Genomic DNA, 14568 nt, shown 5'->3' with positions numbered 1-14568 from the left:
TCTCAGCTTAGCCTCCTGAGTACTTGGATTATAGGTGTGCACAATCACTCCCAAGTTCCATCCCAGTCGTTTTAAAAGAAGGCACCTGAAGCCCAGGGAAGTTAAATATTTTAAAGTATACAGACAGGCCAATAATAAGCAATTTTTATTGATACTAGTCTGTTCTTTCTTCCATTCTTTACTACAGGGTACTGTTTCCCAAGTTGTTATTGCTATAACAACTTTAGTTATTATAGGTTCCAATTATGAGCCTAGGGTTTGTTATACTTTGACTGTAGTGATTAAATACTATAGTTCAACTATACTAATTAAGCTTAAATTTTTTGTCGTGAGGACTGTTAAATCATATGTAGATGAAAAAGTCATATCTAAACTCAAATTGCCTTATATTAGGAAGAGTAAAGTTACTGTAAACAAACCCTAGCTGAGGAACTTGGGTGAATAATGCCTTTTAGGGGACTAGGCCTTATTAACGAAGTTTTAGGTAGTTTCCATTAAACTATATCAGAGTTTGTTTATGGTTTTCTAGGAGCCAAATAAATACCTATTTCTCCCACCCATACTCAGAGTCAGTAAAGGAAAAGAGAAAGGAGATTATGTCAAGTGGATACCAAAATGCCAATTTATTACTGATAGTGTTTAATAGGAGATAATAGTCAGGCATTCCAAAAATACCTATAACTACACCCTAAAGAAAGTCTTCTCTTCAGAGGAAAAGATATTTCTGCCTTGGCTATATTTGAATGATAAATGTCACTTTAAAATATACACTGGGTATGTAATGGTGCACACTTTTAATCCCAGCATTCAGGAGGCAGAGGAAGGCAGCTCTCTGTGAGTTAGAGGCCAAGCTTGGTCTACATAGCAAATTTCATTCTAGCCAGAGATACATAGTGAGACATTACCTCAAAAAATAAATAGATAGATAAATAAATTAGTGAGGTTTATTGTGTATTTATTAAGAAAGACAGCATGGGTTGGAGAGATGGCTCAGTAGTTAAGAGCACTTACTGCTCTTGCACTGAACCTAGGTTTGGTTCCCAGTGCCCATATTAGGTGGCTAACAACTTCCTCTAACTCCAGTTCCAGGAGATCTGATGCCCTCTAGCCTCCATAGGCACCTACACACACATGGTAAACATAAACTCACACAGGCACACACACATTCACATAAAAGATAAATTTTTAATCAAAAGAACAGTGATTAGAGAGAAAACTCATTTATTAATTCAGTAAAATTTTAGATAATTCTTTCACCTTGAAAGGAAACCTTAAAATATTTTTTAAAATATTTGAGTATGTCAGTATAATCTAGAGCAATACCTATTTCTGCTTCCTTGATAAGGCACATACTTTCTGATGATCAAAAATGTAATCTTTGGCAGGAAGTTTGTCAGGCTTTTGTCATACCTCTGCGGTCTTGTAAGCGTCCTTGGTTCTTGACTTCTTGTGTGTGTGCATCTTCGCATTGAATTATTTGATAATGCTGTGCCTGGTTTTGCCTACAGTGTAGAGCTTTGTTTCATAAAAGAAGTAAGCATACTGAGTCACAAACAAATATAATAAATGTTCACCTGTACATGGAAAGGTGCCAAGTAGAGAAAGCATGGAATGTGGCAGAAGACAGGAGGGGGTCAGCCACCTGGGAAAATGAAGAGGATTTCTCACAAATAGGAAAACATTAGAGATTGTCTTAAACTGGGCGGGAGGGTTCACACCCATAATTCCAACACTTGGGAGGTTAAGGCAGGAGGATTCTGAGTTAGAGGCCAGCCTGAGCTATAGAATGAGACTGCCTCAGATAACCAAGAAGGAAAAGAAATTGTCTTGAAAGATGAATATGTGATAACCATGAAGGAAAGGAGACATTCCCAGTTGAAAGAACTACTTAACATGGGATATGGGACCACATGGTCTAGGCCGGGTATGGTGGCACATGTCTTTAATCCTAGCATTTGGGGGGCAGAGGCAGGTCTACATACTGAGTTCCAGGCCAGCTGGGGCTACAGGGAGACCCTGTCTCAAAAAGACAAAAAAAAAAAAAAAAAAAAAAAAAAAAAAAAAAAAAAAGAGGAAATATGTGATCTGTCTCCTAATCTCCTATTATATTTGTATAGTCTTTCTTTTTTAATTTATTGTTTTTATGTATATGATGTATTGCCTGCATATAAGTGCACCTGTGTCATGCAGTACCCACAGAGTTCACAAGAAGGTGTTGGAATTGAAGTTATGAATGGTTGTTAGCCACCATGTGGGTGCTGGGAATTGAACCCTGGTCCTCTGCAAGAGCAACCAGTACTTGTAACTGCTGAGCCATCTCTCCAGACCCCATACTCTTTCAGAAAGGCTTTTTTTTGAAATTTTGAAGAATGGCTTTTATCCTGTTTGTATTCTGACAAAAATCTTTTTTTTTTCTGTGCTAGGGATCAAATCCAGGACCTTTTGCATGCTAGGCAAGTGTTCTCTCACTGAGCCATATATATTTCCAGCCCAGAAATGTTCAGGTGTACAATCCAATGGCATCAAGGCATTTACAGTGTTGTACAACCATCACTACTATCTATCTCCTAAAGAGTTTGGGGGATATTTTTTGCTGTGTGTGTGTTTGTGTGTGTGTGTGTGTGTGTGTGTGTGTGGTGTTGTATATACATCCCTTCTATCTATCTCCTAGTGTGTTTGGTGTATTTTTTTTTGTGTGTGTGTGTTTGTGTGTGTGTGTGTGTGTGTGTGTGTGTGTGTGTGTGTGTGTACGCACGCCCATGATTTTGGGGAAGAGGGCTCGTGTGCCTTAGCATGTGTGTAGAGATCAGAGGACAACTTTGTGAAATTGGATCCTCTCCCCTTCCACTTTATGTGAGTTCTGGGGATTGAACCAAAGTCGCCAGGCTTACACAGACCTGCTCAGTCTTCTCTAGCCCCTCCTAAACTTTTACTATCCCAAAGAAAACTTCTCCCATTAGATACCAGTTCCCTGTTCTTTTCCCCCAACAGTAATTACCTCAGTCAGTTCTTTCTATCTCAATGAATTTTCCCAGGCCCATCATAAATAAAATCATATATATTTGTCATATAATAATTACTTGTAATTATATAATAATGGTAATTGAAATATTTGGCTTATTTTACTTACCATAATGTTTTCAACCCTCAGCCATGCTATAATATGCAGCCTTTTCTTTTCTTGACTTAACATTCCATTGTCAGCTCTAGATAGACAGACAGACAGACAGACATCACATTTTGTTTGGTGGACAATAGGGGTTGTTTCTCCCTATTGGCTGATGTGAGGAACACCACTATGAACATCAGTATTCAAGTACCTATTTGAGCTCCTGCAAAATACTGTTGGATATATACTTAAAAGTAGAGCCTCATGGGCTAGAGAGATGGCTCAGCGGTTAAGAGCACTGACTGCTCTTGCAGAGGACCCGGGTTCAATTCCCAGCACCCACATGGCGGCTACAAACTGTCTTTAACTCCACTTCCAGGGGAATCCAAAGCCCTCTTCTGACCTCCGCAGCATCACATGACATGGGTGCACTCATACATGCAGGCAATACACTCATACACATAAAAATAAATAAAATATATTTAAAATAAATTTTTTAAAAGTAGAGCTTCTGTATCATGAGGGTAATTAACTTTTTGAGGAAGCACCAATTTCTCACAAAATGTACGACTTATATTCCCACCAACACATGGAAGATTCCAGTGTCTCCACATCTTCTGCATTAGTTACTTTTCTCATTATTGTGACAAAACATCTGACAAAAGCAACTTAAGGGTGACTGTCCACATGATGTCCGTGGTCCAGAAGCAGACACAGGTGATCCACTTGCTTTCTCTTCATTCAGTCTGGGACCCCAGCCCATGAGATGGTTCTGTCCACGTTCAGATCTTCAGACCTTCACTTCAGTTAAAGCTTTCTGGAAACACCCTCACAAACATGTCCAGAAGTTTGTCTCCTAGGTGATTCTAAGTCTGTCAAGTTGATAGTCATAATTATCCATCACAGTTGCTAATATTGACTCTTAAAGTTTTGAAAATTTTTGTTCACCAGCGTAGACATTCCATAAGAACTATGGGGAATTTACATTCATATTATCATTACAATGAAACTAACCTGGTGCCCATTAGAAAAGTTGTATAAGCCAGCATCATAGAATATTGACTTTTGTCACACTGGTTATGTAGTATAGTGTTTTCATGGAAAGGCCTCTAAGGAAAGAAACTACTCTTACAAAGCCAGATTCTTAAGTATAAAATAAATTAAGAGGCATTTGTAATTTGTATGTCACTGTTCTTAGCAACACTGGTCTTCTCCTTTCCCACAGCTCCCTGTACAAGCAGCACGTTCTTTTGCCATAGCAACATGTGCATCAATAATTCTCTAGTCTGTAATGGTGTTCAAAACTGTGCATACCCTTGGGATGAGAATCACTGTAAAGGTAAGTCCAGTGCAAAAGTCAGCCTTTTTGAGAGAAGAGTAGGAGTTGCCTTTCACTAAGGCTTAAAATACCCTTTCCTATAGCTGTGCATAACATAGCTGCCTTAGCAGAAAGGTTGACACATAATAATACATTTTTAATGGAAAATAGGCCTCTGTGTTGTGATAAGAAGAAAAATTCTCTGAAAAAAAGCAGTTTTTGTTTGCAGAGTATATTTTTTAAGTTGTTCAAAGTACATATTCACATTTTATGCCCTTATTTTACTTTATTGTTTTTGAAATTTGTGTTGTAAACATACCTTATTTAGTTATCGTATCAAAATAACTTAGAGGCTAGCCTAAAGGATCTCTCTTTTTGAAAATTATATGGAAATATCACTTAATGAAAACCAACTAATACATTATTGAAGTGATATAAAAACAGTATCATTATAGAACTGCTTTCTTTTTCTTTTTTTCTCATCAAATTTCATATACTATCTTTCCAGCATATTCTCTGAACAGTAAATATGGCTGTGATAAGAGATATGTATAGCTTGATTGTCAGATCAACCTGAGAACTGAAATTTGTCTCTCTTTCACCTTCTCAAAAGTTGAACAGGTGAAGTAATTGGATGACCTCATTAAGTACTTGACATGCAAGTATTTTTTAGGTAGTCATCCCAAAACAGTAGACCATGGTGACATATCCAGATTGCTCAATCTGATCCTATTGTACTCCCCTCCCAGTGGCCCTCAGTAGAAAGACTGCAGATGTGTACCAACTCAGGAGTTAGTCACATCTGTCCTAGAGCAGAAAACTAAACTTGATAGAGCAAGAATATTCATTTTGATGAATTTTCTATATTAACATAATTTGCAAATTGTAGGCTGTCATGTACCTTCTGCGTGTAAAAGAACCAAGTACTTTTTTTCCTGTAATCTAGCTAGCTATATTGTGATTAGTTACTTGACTCGGAAATCATGATAATAGAATTGTTCTCTTTGTTTAAAAACCTAATCTTCAGTTCCATTGTCTCAAATGAATTTGACCTACATTTTTCTGACCTATGTTACCTAAAAACACCTTACCAATTTGTACTGGTATTCATATTAATGAATGATGAAAACCTTTACATTTCTCTTTCTTACAGAAAAGAAAAAGGCTGGGCTATTTGAACAAATCACTAAAACTCATGGAACAATTATTGGCATTACATCAGGGATTGTCTTGGTTCTTCTCATTATTTCTATTTTAGTACAAGTGAAACAGCCCCGAAAAAAAGTTATGGCTTGCAAAACAGCTTTTAATAAAACTGGGTTCCAAGAAGCATTTGATCCTCCTCATTATGAACTGTTTTCACTAAGGGAGAAAGAGATTTCCGCAGACCTGGCAGACTTGTCAGAGGAACTAGACAACTACCAGAAGATGCGGCGTTCCTCCACAGCCTCCCGGTGCATTCATGACCACCACTGTGGATCTCAAGCATCCAGTGTCAAACAAAGCAGGACCAACCTCAGTTCCATGGAACTTCCTTTCCGAAATGATTTTGCACAACCACAGCCAATGAAAACATTTAATAGCACCTTTAAAAAAAGCAGCTACACTTTCAAACAAGCGCATGAGTGCCCTGAACAGCAGGCTCTGGAAGACAGGGTGATGGAGGAAATTCCCTGTGAAATTTATGTCAGAGGTCGAGACGATTCTGCACAAGCATCCATATCCATCGACTTTTAATGTTCTTTTAAAAGAATCATTAAGTAATTGTATGCAGCCTACATAGCACTCATTTTGTGTCAGCAGCCAATTGTGTTCTGTCAAAACTAGAAAGACCTTCATAACCTATCATAATGGTGATGTTTTATTATCTCAGGCAATCTTTATATGTTAAACCAACCAAGGAACTTAGATGTATTCAGTGGAAAAAACGTCATCATCTGTTGCTTGGTATCTTGTCCACAAAGTACTGCCAGTTGAGTAGTAGCTGAAGGAGTGGTTGCGCTCAGCCAGGCTCAGCTGCCTAGTGGCATTAACAACGGGATGCTCTTCTTGTTGGTACAACCACATCAGTCTTTGATCCCACAGTAACCTTAAAGGCTTTTTCTTTACATTCCATTGTCTTTCTTTTTTTCTGAATTTGTTTTGTTTGCCTGTAGTTTTAGCGTTTCAGTTTCTACATAAGTAGATAATGTATCACTTAATTCAGTATAGACATTTATTTGTTCTTCAGTGTGTTAAAATATAGCTAATACCTAACAAGCGCCAGTTAAGACTCAGCGCTCTGTTTCATTCCTTCCTCACAACGTTCTGTACTGTTGCCTTTAATTACTCGATCTTTAGTCCTTATTTTCTGTAGGAAGTAGATGACATGAATTATCACTCATAAATCATATTTTGTCTTAGTTATACTAGAAAATGTCATAATCCTGGGATATATTACTGGTCATTAGTTATGACTGGAAAGTTGAGAAAGATCAAAAAGCTTGTAGAACCTTTGAAGTGATGGCCATTCAAACCAGTAATCTGGGTCATTGGACCCCTTGTGGGTAGGCCTATAACTATGATGACTAGCAGTGGTTCTCATCAGTCTTTATCCTTATTATTTTTTCAAAAAGATTTCTTTGTTCCCTTTGTATTGGTTTGTCTTTTGGCACATGGTAACACAGTTGGTGTGAGTTGAAAGAAATTCCTGAGAAACTGCAAGCCTTTAGATAGCATCTGCTTGGAACAGTGCATTTTTCTAGCTATTATCAAGAATAACAATTTCAACTTTTTTTTAAACTGCACTTTTGACCTTATGTTTTTTAAGGTATATAAAACAATAATTCATAAACATGATATCAAATTCATTGTTTTTTAGACTTTTGATATTATTTGATACTGTATAAATTTTATTAAATCAAGATTTAAGCCCTACAAGACAGATTTGAGTGTTCACATTAGTGTCTTTGTATATAAATGAGCTATGATGAGACTGCACACTATAATTTATTATGAAGACCTTGGTAATGGTAATGTGTACATAAGCTTTTTCTTTCCTTTGTTACTGTATTTAGTTTGTGATAAAAATTTTCACTATATGGTATTTATTACTCTACATCACTTAAGAAATCTTATATTAAAGTATACATTGTTACATGATCCTACAACTATATTATTTATACCAGGAAGACTGAATAAGGTATATATGGGAAGAAATCCCATATTTAAGGACGTCTAAATATAAATACACCGTTTAAGGACACCTAGATGTAGATACACCATTTAAAAGAGGTGCATTCCCATTTTCTATATTGTCCTAAATTCTAAATGAAACGAGAAGTACAAGTTTCACTAGATCTCATTAATTCTTTTAAATACTACATAGATACGATCTCTCAGATTAGTGAAAACTGACCTTAAATGTGATACACTTACTGCCTCAAAGTGTGTTCTCTGTATGACATTTTTATTCTTTTAAAGATTACATCCAGAAGATAGGAAAAGCTATACATAGTGTAACCAAAAACATTTGTTTGAATACCAGAAATTCCCGTTTTTAAAAGTAGAACTTGGAAAAGCACAAAAAAAACCTGTTAAGTATGGGGTTCAGTGAGCTAACCAGGGAAAGATTAGATAATCAAGTTCTTTCAGTAACTAAATTAAATAGGCATTTTATTAAGTAACGGCCAGCCAACATTTCAACAACATAATACTTAACATGACAACTTTGATCTCATGAGGAAATTAGCATATTTCCTATATAAAATTACATCCATTCTAAGAATGGGTGTTACACCCATCTTTAACTTATTTTTTAGAAAATATAGTATGCTTTCCTAGATTACTGATAGTCACTTGTAAGTATATATTTTTTTTATTTTAAAGCTTGTATCTCATTTTAAGGGGACTTAAAGAGACTTGCAAAGCACAAGCTTTTATAGAAAATATTGGGTGTTAAAACAGTGCAGAAACACGTGATCTCAAGCAACTCAAGTGAAGCTTGGACAGTCATTGGATTCTAAATTTTCTGGCGGCTAAAATGAAAGCTACTTTTCACAGTAGAAAACACATAAGCAGAGACTAAAGTGGACACCATACATTTTAGTAATGAAGGACATAAAATTTAGCCATTATACAATTTTTATACCCTACAGTATGAAACATGCCTTCTGACAGAAAATGCAAATCTGGGGGTGGTAAATATCAAGAAAACATTCTCCATCTATATGATATTACCATTGTTATATCCATCCCAAGCTTAACACAAGCTGTCAGCCCCCAAGTGGCCACAGATTTCAGCCTGCTCATCCTGCCACCTCAAAGACAGGAATCATGATGTTCCTTTTGGGGAGGAAGGATGGGCAACATAAATAGAGAACAAAAACCAAAGGATATTCACATTTCATATCAGAGAGTTAAGAGACTAACTTTGACTTACAGCACCTATTTCAGTATCTCTGTCATAGTTCATGTAATTGTTAAGCATTAAAATAACCTGTGTATTTTTATAGTTCTTGTTACTGCCTGATGAGAATACTTTGTTCCAGGAGTGTGTTAACTGATGAGAGAGGATGGGAAAAGCCTGGTTGTAGTTCCAGGAATAATTGTTAGACGACGCTCTCGTTTGGTGTGTGTTCCACTGTGTGTGTTCCTTGCAAGTACTAAAAGCAGTGTGCCTGGATCATACTGATTGGGAGCACAAGGAACTTTTCGGTTTTGCCAAGAAAGATTGCTCTAGTCTAGCTTTGTTAATGAGAAGACTACACTCCAAAAGGTGGAGCAACTCCCCGCGACACTTCTAACCGTGCCCTTCCTTGCTTCTTGCTCTCCCTGCTTCGCTTTTAGAAGTCACACAGTCCTAAAAACCAACCCACATGTTCCATGCAAAACTTGTTACTTATTCCTATCTAAAATGTAATTCTGTGACTTTTTAAACACTTGGTTCCCCTCTTGCCCCTTTTTTAAAATTTATGGAACACTGTTCTACAGTTTTTGTTACCAATCTTCCTCGGCACCTGCAGAGTCTGTACTTAACTGTGAATTCTTCATAAACATTGTTGGTTAGCAGTACACAGGGCTGATACCACAGAGAAAGCTTCAGTGCATTTGCTTTTGTGATCTCTTAAAAGCTAAAGGAAACAATGTACACTATAGAAATTAAACATTTGTGTGTTATATCTTGAGTTTTGAGAATGATTTGAGTCTGAGCTACTTATAAGAAACAGGTTGACCTGGGATTTTATTTTTAGCTTCCTGCACTGTTTCCTGTTTTGTATGCCTCTACTAGTAATTTGCTCTCCTTTATTCAGTTTTTAATGTACTTTTGATTATATTTCTGAGATTGGTTTAATGGCTTAAACTCACAAAGCTAATGACTAGGGTGCATGTTTAGTGGGTACTACCTATACATTTTTTAAGCAGTAGATTTTTATTAGAGACGAACTTCCAAATAATGTAAGAATTCTTATATGGTTAATCCAGATTTAGCACTTTAAAGAATTTAGCCCTTGAACTGGAAATAAAAACTCCTGTTTTGATTTTCTTGCCTCAATTTCTGACAGTGTGAAAATAGCTAAAAAACAAAAAGCCTCTTTGGGCTTCAACATTTTGTATGTCTTTCTAGGACAAAGTTGGCATTTCCTATCTAGCTTCCCATAGTTAAGATTTTTTGCTAACACACACACACACACACACACAAACAAAAAAAAAAACTAAAAAAGCTTTAAAAGAATAAGCTTTAAAAAAATAACCTTACCAGCTAGAGAAACAACTTAGCAGTTAAGAGGCCTTGTTGCTCCTCCAGAGGACCTGACTAGTTCCCCAGCCACCTGGAACTCCAGCTCCAAGGGATCCAACATTCTCCTCTGGCCTCCACAGGTCCCGTCCACAGGTACCCCTAGGTGTGGCATACATTCTTTGCTAGTCTGCTTTCTGTTGCTGGGATAAAACATTGACCAAAACCAACTTGAGGAGGAAAGGGTTTGTTTCATCTTATAGCTCACAGTCCATAATCAAGAGAAGCCAACATAAAGTCTCCAGGCAGGAACTGAAGCAGTGACCATAGGGGACAGAGTCTCTCTGTAGCCCCAGCTGGCCTAGAACTCACTATGTAGACCAAGCTGGCCTTGATCTCACAGAGACCTACCTGCCTTTGCCTCCTGTGTACTGGGATTAAAGGTGTGTGTCACCACACCTGACCCAATAAGCCTTGTTTAAGTTACACTTTTGTAGTGCCTTACTAGCTGGATTTGATCTGCTTTATTCAGGTCTGAAGTGGGACTGAGGGTGAGGACTTATAGAATGGGCTTCAAACCAAACTGTATTTTGAGATAAAGTCTCATGTTCCACACTGGCCTCTAACTATGTACCTGAAGATGACCTTGAACTTCTGATCCTCCTGCCTGAACTTTGTGAGTAGTAGGATTGCAGGTGTTCAGCACTCCCAGTTTATGTTGTTCTGGAGACAACCCAGAGATTTGTGCATAGTAGGCAAGAACTCTACTCCTTGAGCTCCCTCCCCAGCCCAAGCTGACTTTTTTGAGTAGTAGAATGCATCTGTCACACCTTTGCTTACAGATGAATGGGTGGATCTCAAAAAAAGTCTGTACACTGAGGGTGAAGCAAAGGAAAGCAGTAGCTCCCCAGACAGTCACCAGACACGGAGCAAGGAGCAAAGAAAGGACAAAGGCACTTAATTCTGGCTTGTCTCTACAAGAGTTTACAGAGCAGTTTTATTTTCTGCCTTATTTGGGATCAAGAACAGATTTTATTTAAAAGCACTCTCATCTTCCAGTCTTTGTCATACTGTCTGCAGCATTTGATGCCATAAGACTTTTGAGCCAACAGATTATTACTGAAACATTTCTTTTTTTTCATTTTTGAGACATTTTGAGGCGATGCCGATTGCTAGAAAGGAGTTTCATCAGAAATCTAGGTATCGAACCATGCTTTTCAAATCTTTTATTCTTCCATCAATAGCATTATGCTATTAAGTGGTATTTCAGAGAAGTAGTCATAGATTTTGAACCAAAAAATGAAGAGGAAGGGAATTCTTTCTGACCACTTGAGTTGTCACTGTCGTTTATGCACACTATAAGATAATTTAGCTCCAAGCACAAGAACAGATAGTGAACTTGCCACCAGCTCAGATATAAAGCCTGTGCCTTTCAAATTCCATCAAGGAATTCCTTAGCAAATAGTTTTTTTTTTTTTAACATTAGAAACTATTTGCGGTTGGCAGCTTCTAAAATGGTGATCTCTCTTTGTGATATTCTGCTCTTCCTTAGTCTTATGTCCTTGAAGCTGGACCTAGCCAGAGGTGTTACTTCAGAGATTCAATGGGAGACTAGCTTCTAGCTACCTTGTGCAGTCTTTACTCTTGTGCTTTCTCCTAATTGCATGTTATGAGAAGCTCTGTAGAGAGAACTGTGTGACAAGAAGCAGGGCGATTTCTGTCCACAACACCCTGCAAAGAACTGAATCTGCCAGTAGCTCCGCACTTCACCCAGTGGAGCCTTGGAGTAGCTATAGCCAGTACCTTGCTTGCAGCTTTTGCCTTACTTTACACCCAGGTTACTGAAACCAAAGATATTTGTGTTTAAAACAGCTACTATGCTTAGAACAAAAATTTCTATAGCCATAGATAACTAATGCAAGCTAGAAAGAGAAGGCAGGACAGGTGAGATGGAGCAGTGATTCAGAGCACTTTCCACTCTTGAAGGGGCCCTGGGTTTGGTTCCCAGCACTAACAATCACCCATAACTCCAGTTACAGAGGATCCAACGCCCTCTTCTGGTTTCTACAGGTACCAGACAGGATGGGATGCATGTACATAGATGTAGACACTCACACAAAAATAAATAAATCTCTTTAAAAAGATGGGGAAGGAAATGATATGCCCCAACTCTATTCTTGTAAAAGTAGTTGAGAGAAACCCAACATGATGTTTTCACATGTACAGAGCAGCTCAAAGGAATGTGCCCGTCTCAGTGAATCTGGCAGCATCACAGAAAGCTGGTTGTCTGTCAGATAACCTTTGGGCCATCCTAGTTTCCCTGGCCAGATTAAAAACACCTAAACAGAGGCTGGAGACATTATTCGTCAATTAAGACATGGCCTGCTCTTGCCACGAAGGCCAGAAGAGGGCGTTGGATCCCTGGAACTTGAGTTATGGATGGTTGTGAGGTGTCATGTAGGTGCTGGGACCTGGATGTGCATCCTCTGAAAGAACAACCATTACTCATAACCATTATATTTCTCCAGCCCTTAGATTTAATTTTAATTACATGGCATGTGCGAAAATGTGCTCTTGAGAACAGGTGCCCGCAGAGGTCAAAAGAGGGCATCAGACGCCCTGGAGCTGGAGTTACAGGTTCTGGGAACTAAACTTAGGTCCTCTGCAAGAGCAGTACAGCTGAGCCATCTAGCCCCTGTGTGGTTTGTTTTCAGTGTTTAAATTTCCTTGCTTAATTTTTCCTCCATATTCCTGACTTTCTCTTCCAGCCTATTCATTGTTTAATTCACTTTGGAGCCTGTCTTGTTGAGGTCTTGTATAAATTTCCTTAGTTCACTGATGGGCTTTTGAGACTTCTGTGTGTTCATTAATCATTTTTTTTCTTAGATTTTAATTTTTACATTTTTTAAATGTTACTTACTTTTCTTTTATGTGTATGAGTGTTTTGCCTGCATGTAGATTGGTGCATCTGTGTCATGCAATGCCCACAGAGGTCAGAAGAGGACTTTGAATCTCCTGGAACTGGAATTGTGAACGGTTGTTAGCCACCATGTTGGTTCTGGAAATCAAACCCAGGTCCTCTGGAAGAGCAGCCAGTGCTCTTAACCACTGAGCCATCTCTTCAGCCCCAGTAAAAAAGTAATTTACTTATAATTATGTGCGTGCATGTGTGCCTGCGTGTGTGTGTGTGTGTGTGTGTAGGTATGTACAGGTATGTGCATGTGAGTGCAGGCACCCTTAGACACCAGAAGAGGGCATTAGGTCCCAGAAGCTGGACAGGTATTTGTGAGCTGCCTGACACTGGTACTGGGATCCAAACTCAGGTCCTCTGCAAGAGTAACACATGCTGTTAACCACCAAACTATCTCTCCAAGAGCCCCATCATTCTGAGGGACCTGAATTTCTCTGACACTTCGATACTTCAGCTGTCTTGGTGGTTTGGGCTTACATTATAGGGGAGTTTGGAAGGTGGTAACATGTCAGGGTGGTTGTCTTGCGTTTTATGCATCTGTGGAAATGGATGTGTTTTCCAGTTTTAACTCTTGCCATTTTTCTAGCTGTTTTATGTGAGCCCTTCTAAAGGGAAACTTTACTAAAAAGTACATTTCATACAACTATTCTGAGGAGAGGGCACAGTGGTGGTCCCACTAGTTTACCAGCAGTTCTGATTTTGCTTAGCTGCTGGAGACCCTTTTGCATAGCACTTGTATCCTCCATTAGGATACAGGGCCTGCAGGGTTGGGGTACTAGTTGGAAGAAGGTATGAAGGTATGGTTTATAGATCTTTTGAGGTAGAGGGCAAAAGGAATCAGTGTTTAAGTTGTGGAAAAAAGAAAATGATGAAAGTAGGGGTTCAGTATGAGATGGAAGGTATTAGAGGTTACTCCATTAAGGTCAGTTTTTTGTAGGTATATAAGAGAAAGAGTGATGGAGGTGTGTGTTGGTAATGCAGAGTTAAAATACAATGGGCTGACAATTAATGTACAGAATTATAGGTAACTTTAGAAAAATAACCAATTAGAGAAATAGGGCTGGAGAGATGGCTCCTCGGTTAAGTGCTCTTGTTGCTCTTCCAAGGACTTGAATTTAGTTCCCAGCTTTCACATGGGAGCACACAACACCAGCTCCAGCCCCAGCTCCAACTCCAGCAGGTCCAATAGTCTCTTCTGAGTCACACATATGCACATATACACACAGATGTACATAACACATTATATATGTGTAATCTTTAGGGTCTGGCATGGTGGTGCAAGCCTTTAATCCCAGCACTCTGGAAGCAGACACAGGCAGATCTCTGAATTTGATGCCAGCTTGGTCTATATAGTAAGTTCCAGGCCAGCCAGGACTACATAGTGAGAGCCTGACTCAAAGAGAAATTTAATTACTGAAATGTTAAAATCAATAAGACTGCACAAAGCATAAGAA

The 14568-nt window shown here is 38.4% G+C and overlaps 1 protein-coding gene across 4 annotated transcripts in view; it reads left to right on the top strand.

Annotated features, from left to right (window-relative positions):
* Positions 1 to 9946, top strand: part of Neto2 (neuropilin and tolloid like 2) — an 88538-nt gene extending 78592 nt beyond the window's left edge. For 2 of the 4 annotated variants that reach the window (XM_008829637.3, XM_008829633.3), the window contains exons 8-9: positions 4335 to 4448; positions 5581 to 9946. In XM_008829637.3, coding sequence (XP_008827859.1) covers positions 4335 to 4448; positions 5581 to 6164 — 698 coding nt within the window. In that variant the 3' untranslated portion in view covers positions 6165 to 9946. The remainder of the gene's footprint in view (positions 1 to 4334; positions 4449 to 5580) is intronic. The other 2 variants (XM_008829634.3, XM_008829635.2) reach the window with 2 other exon arrangements.
* The last annotated feature ends 4622 nt before the right edge of the window (positions 9947 to 14568 follow it).

The sequence above is a fragment of the Nannospalax galili genome, unplaced genomic scaffold (assembly GCF_000622305.1).
Source record: "Nannospalax galili isolate Female #2095 unplaced genomic scaffold, S.galili_v1.0 scaffold894, whole genome shotgun sequence".
In the NCBI taxonomy this organism is placed as follows: Eukaryota; Metazoa; Chordata; class Mammalia; order Rodentia; family Spalacidae; genus Nannospalax; species Nannospalax galili.
The sequence above is the reverse complement of the archived record's forward strand: the minus strand, read 5'-3'. Positions and strand labels throughout refer to the sequence as shown.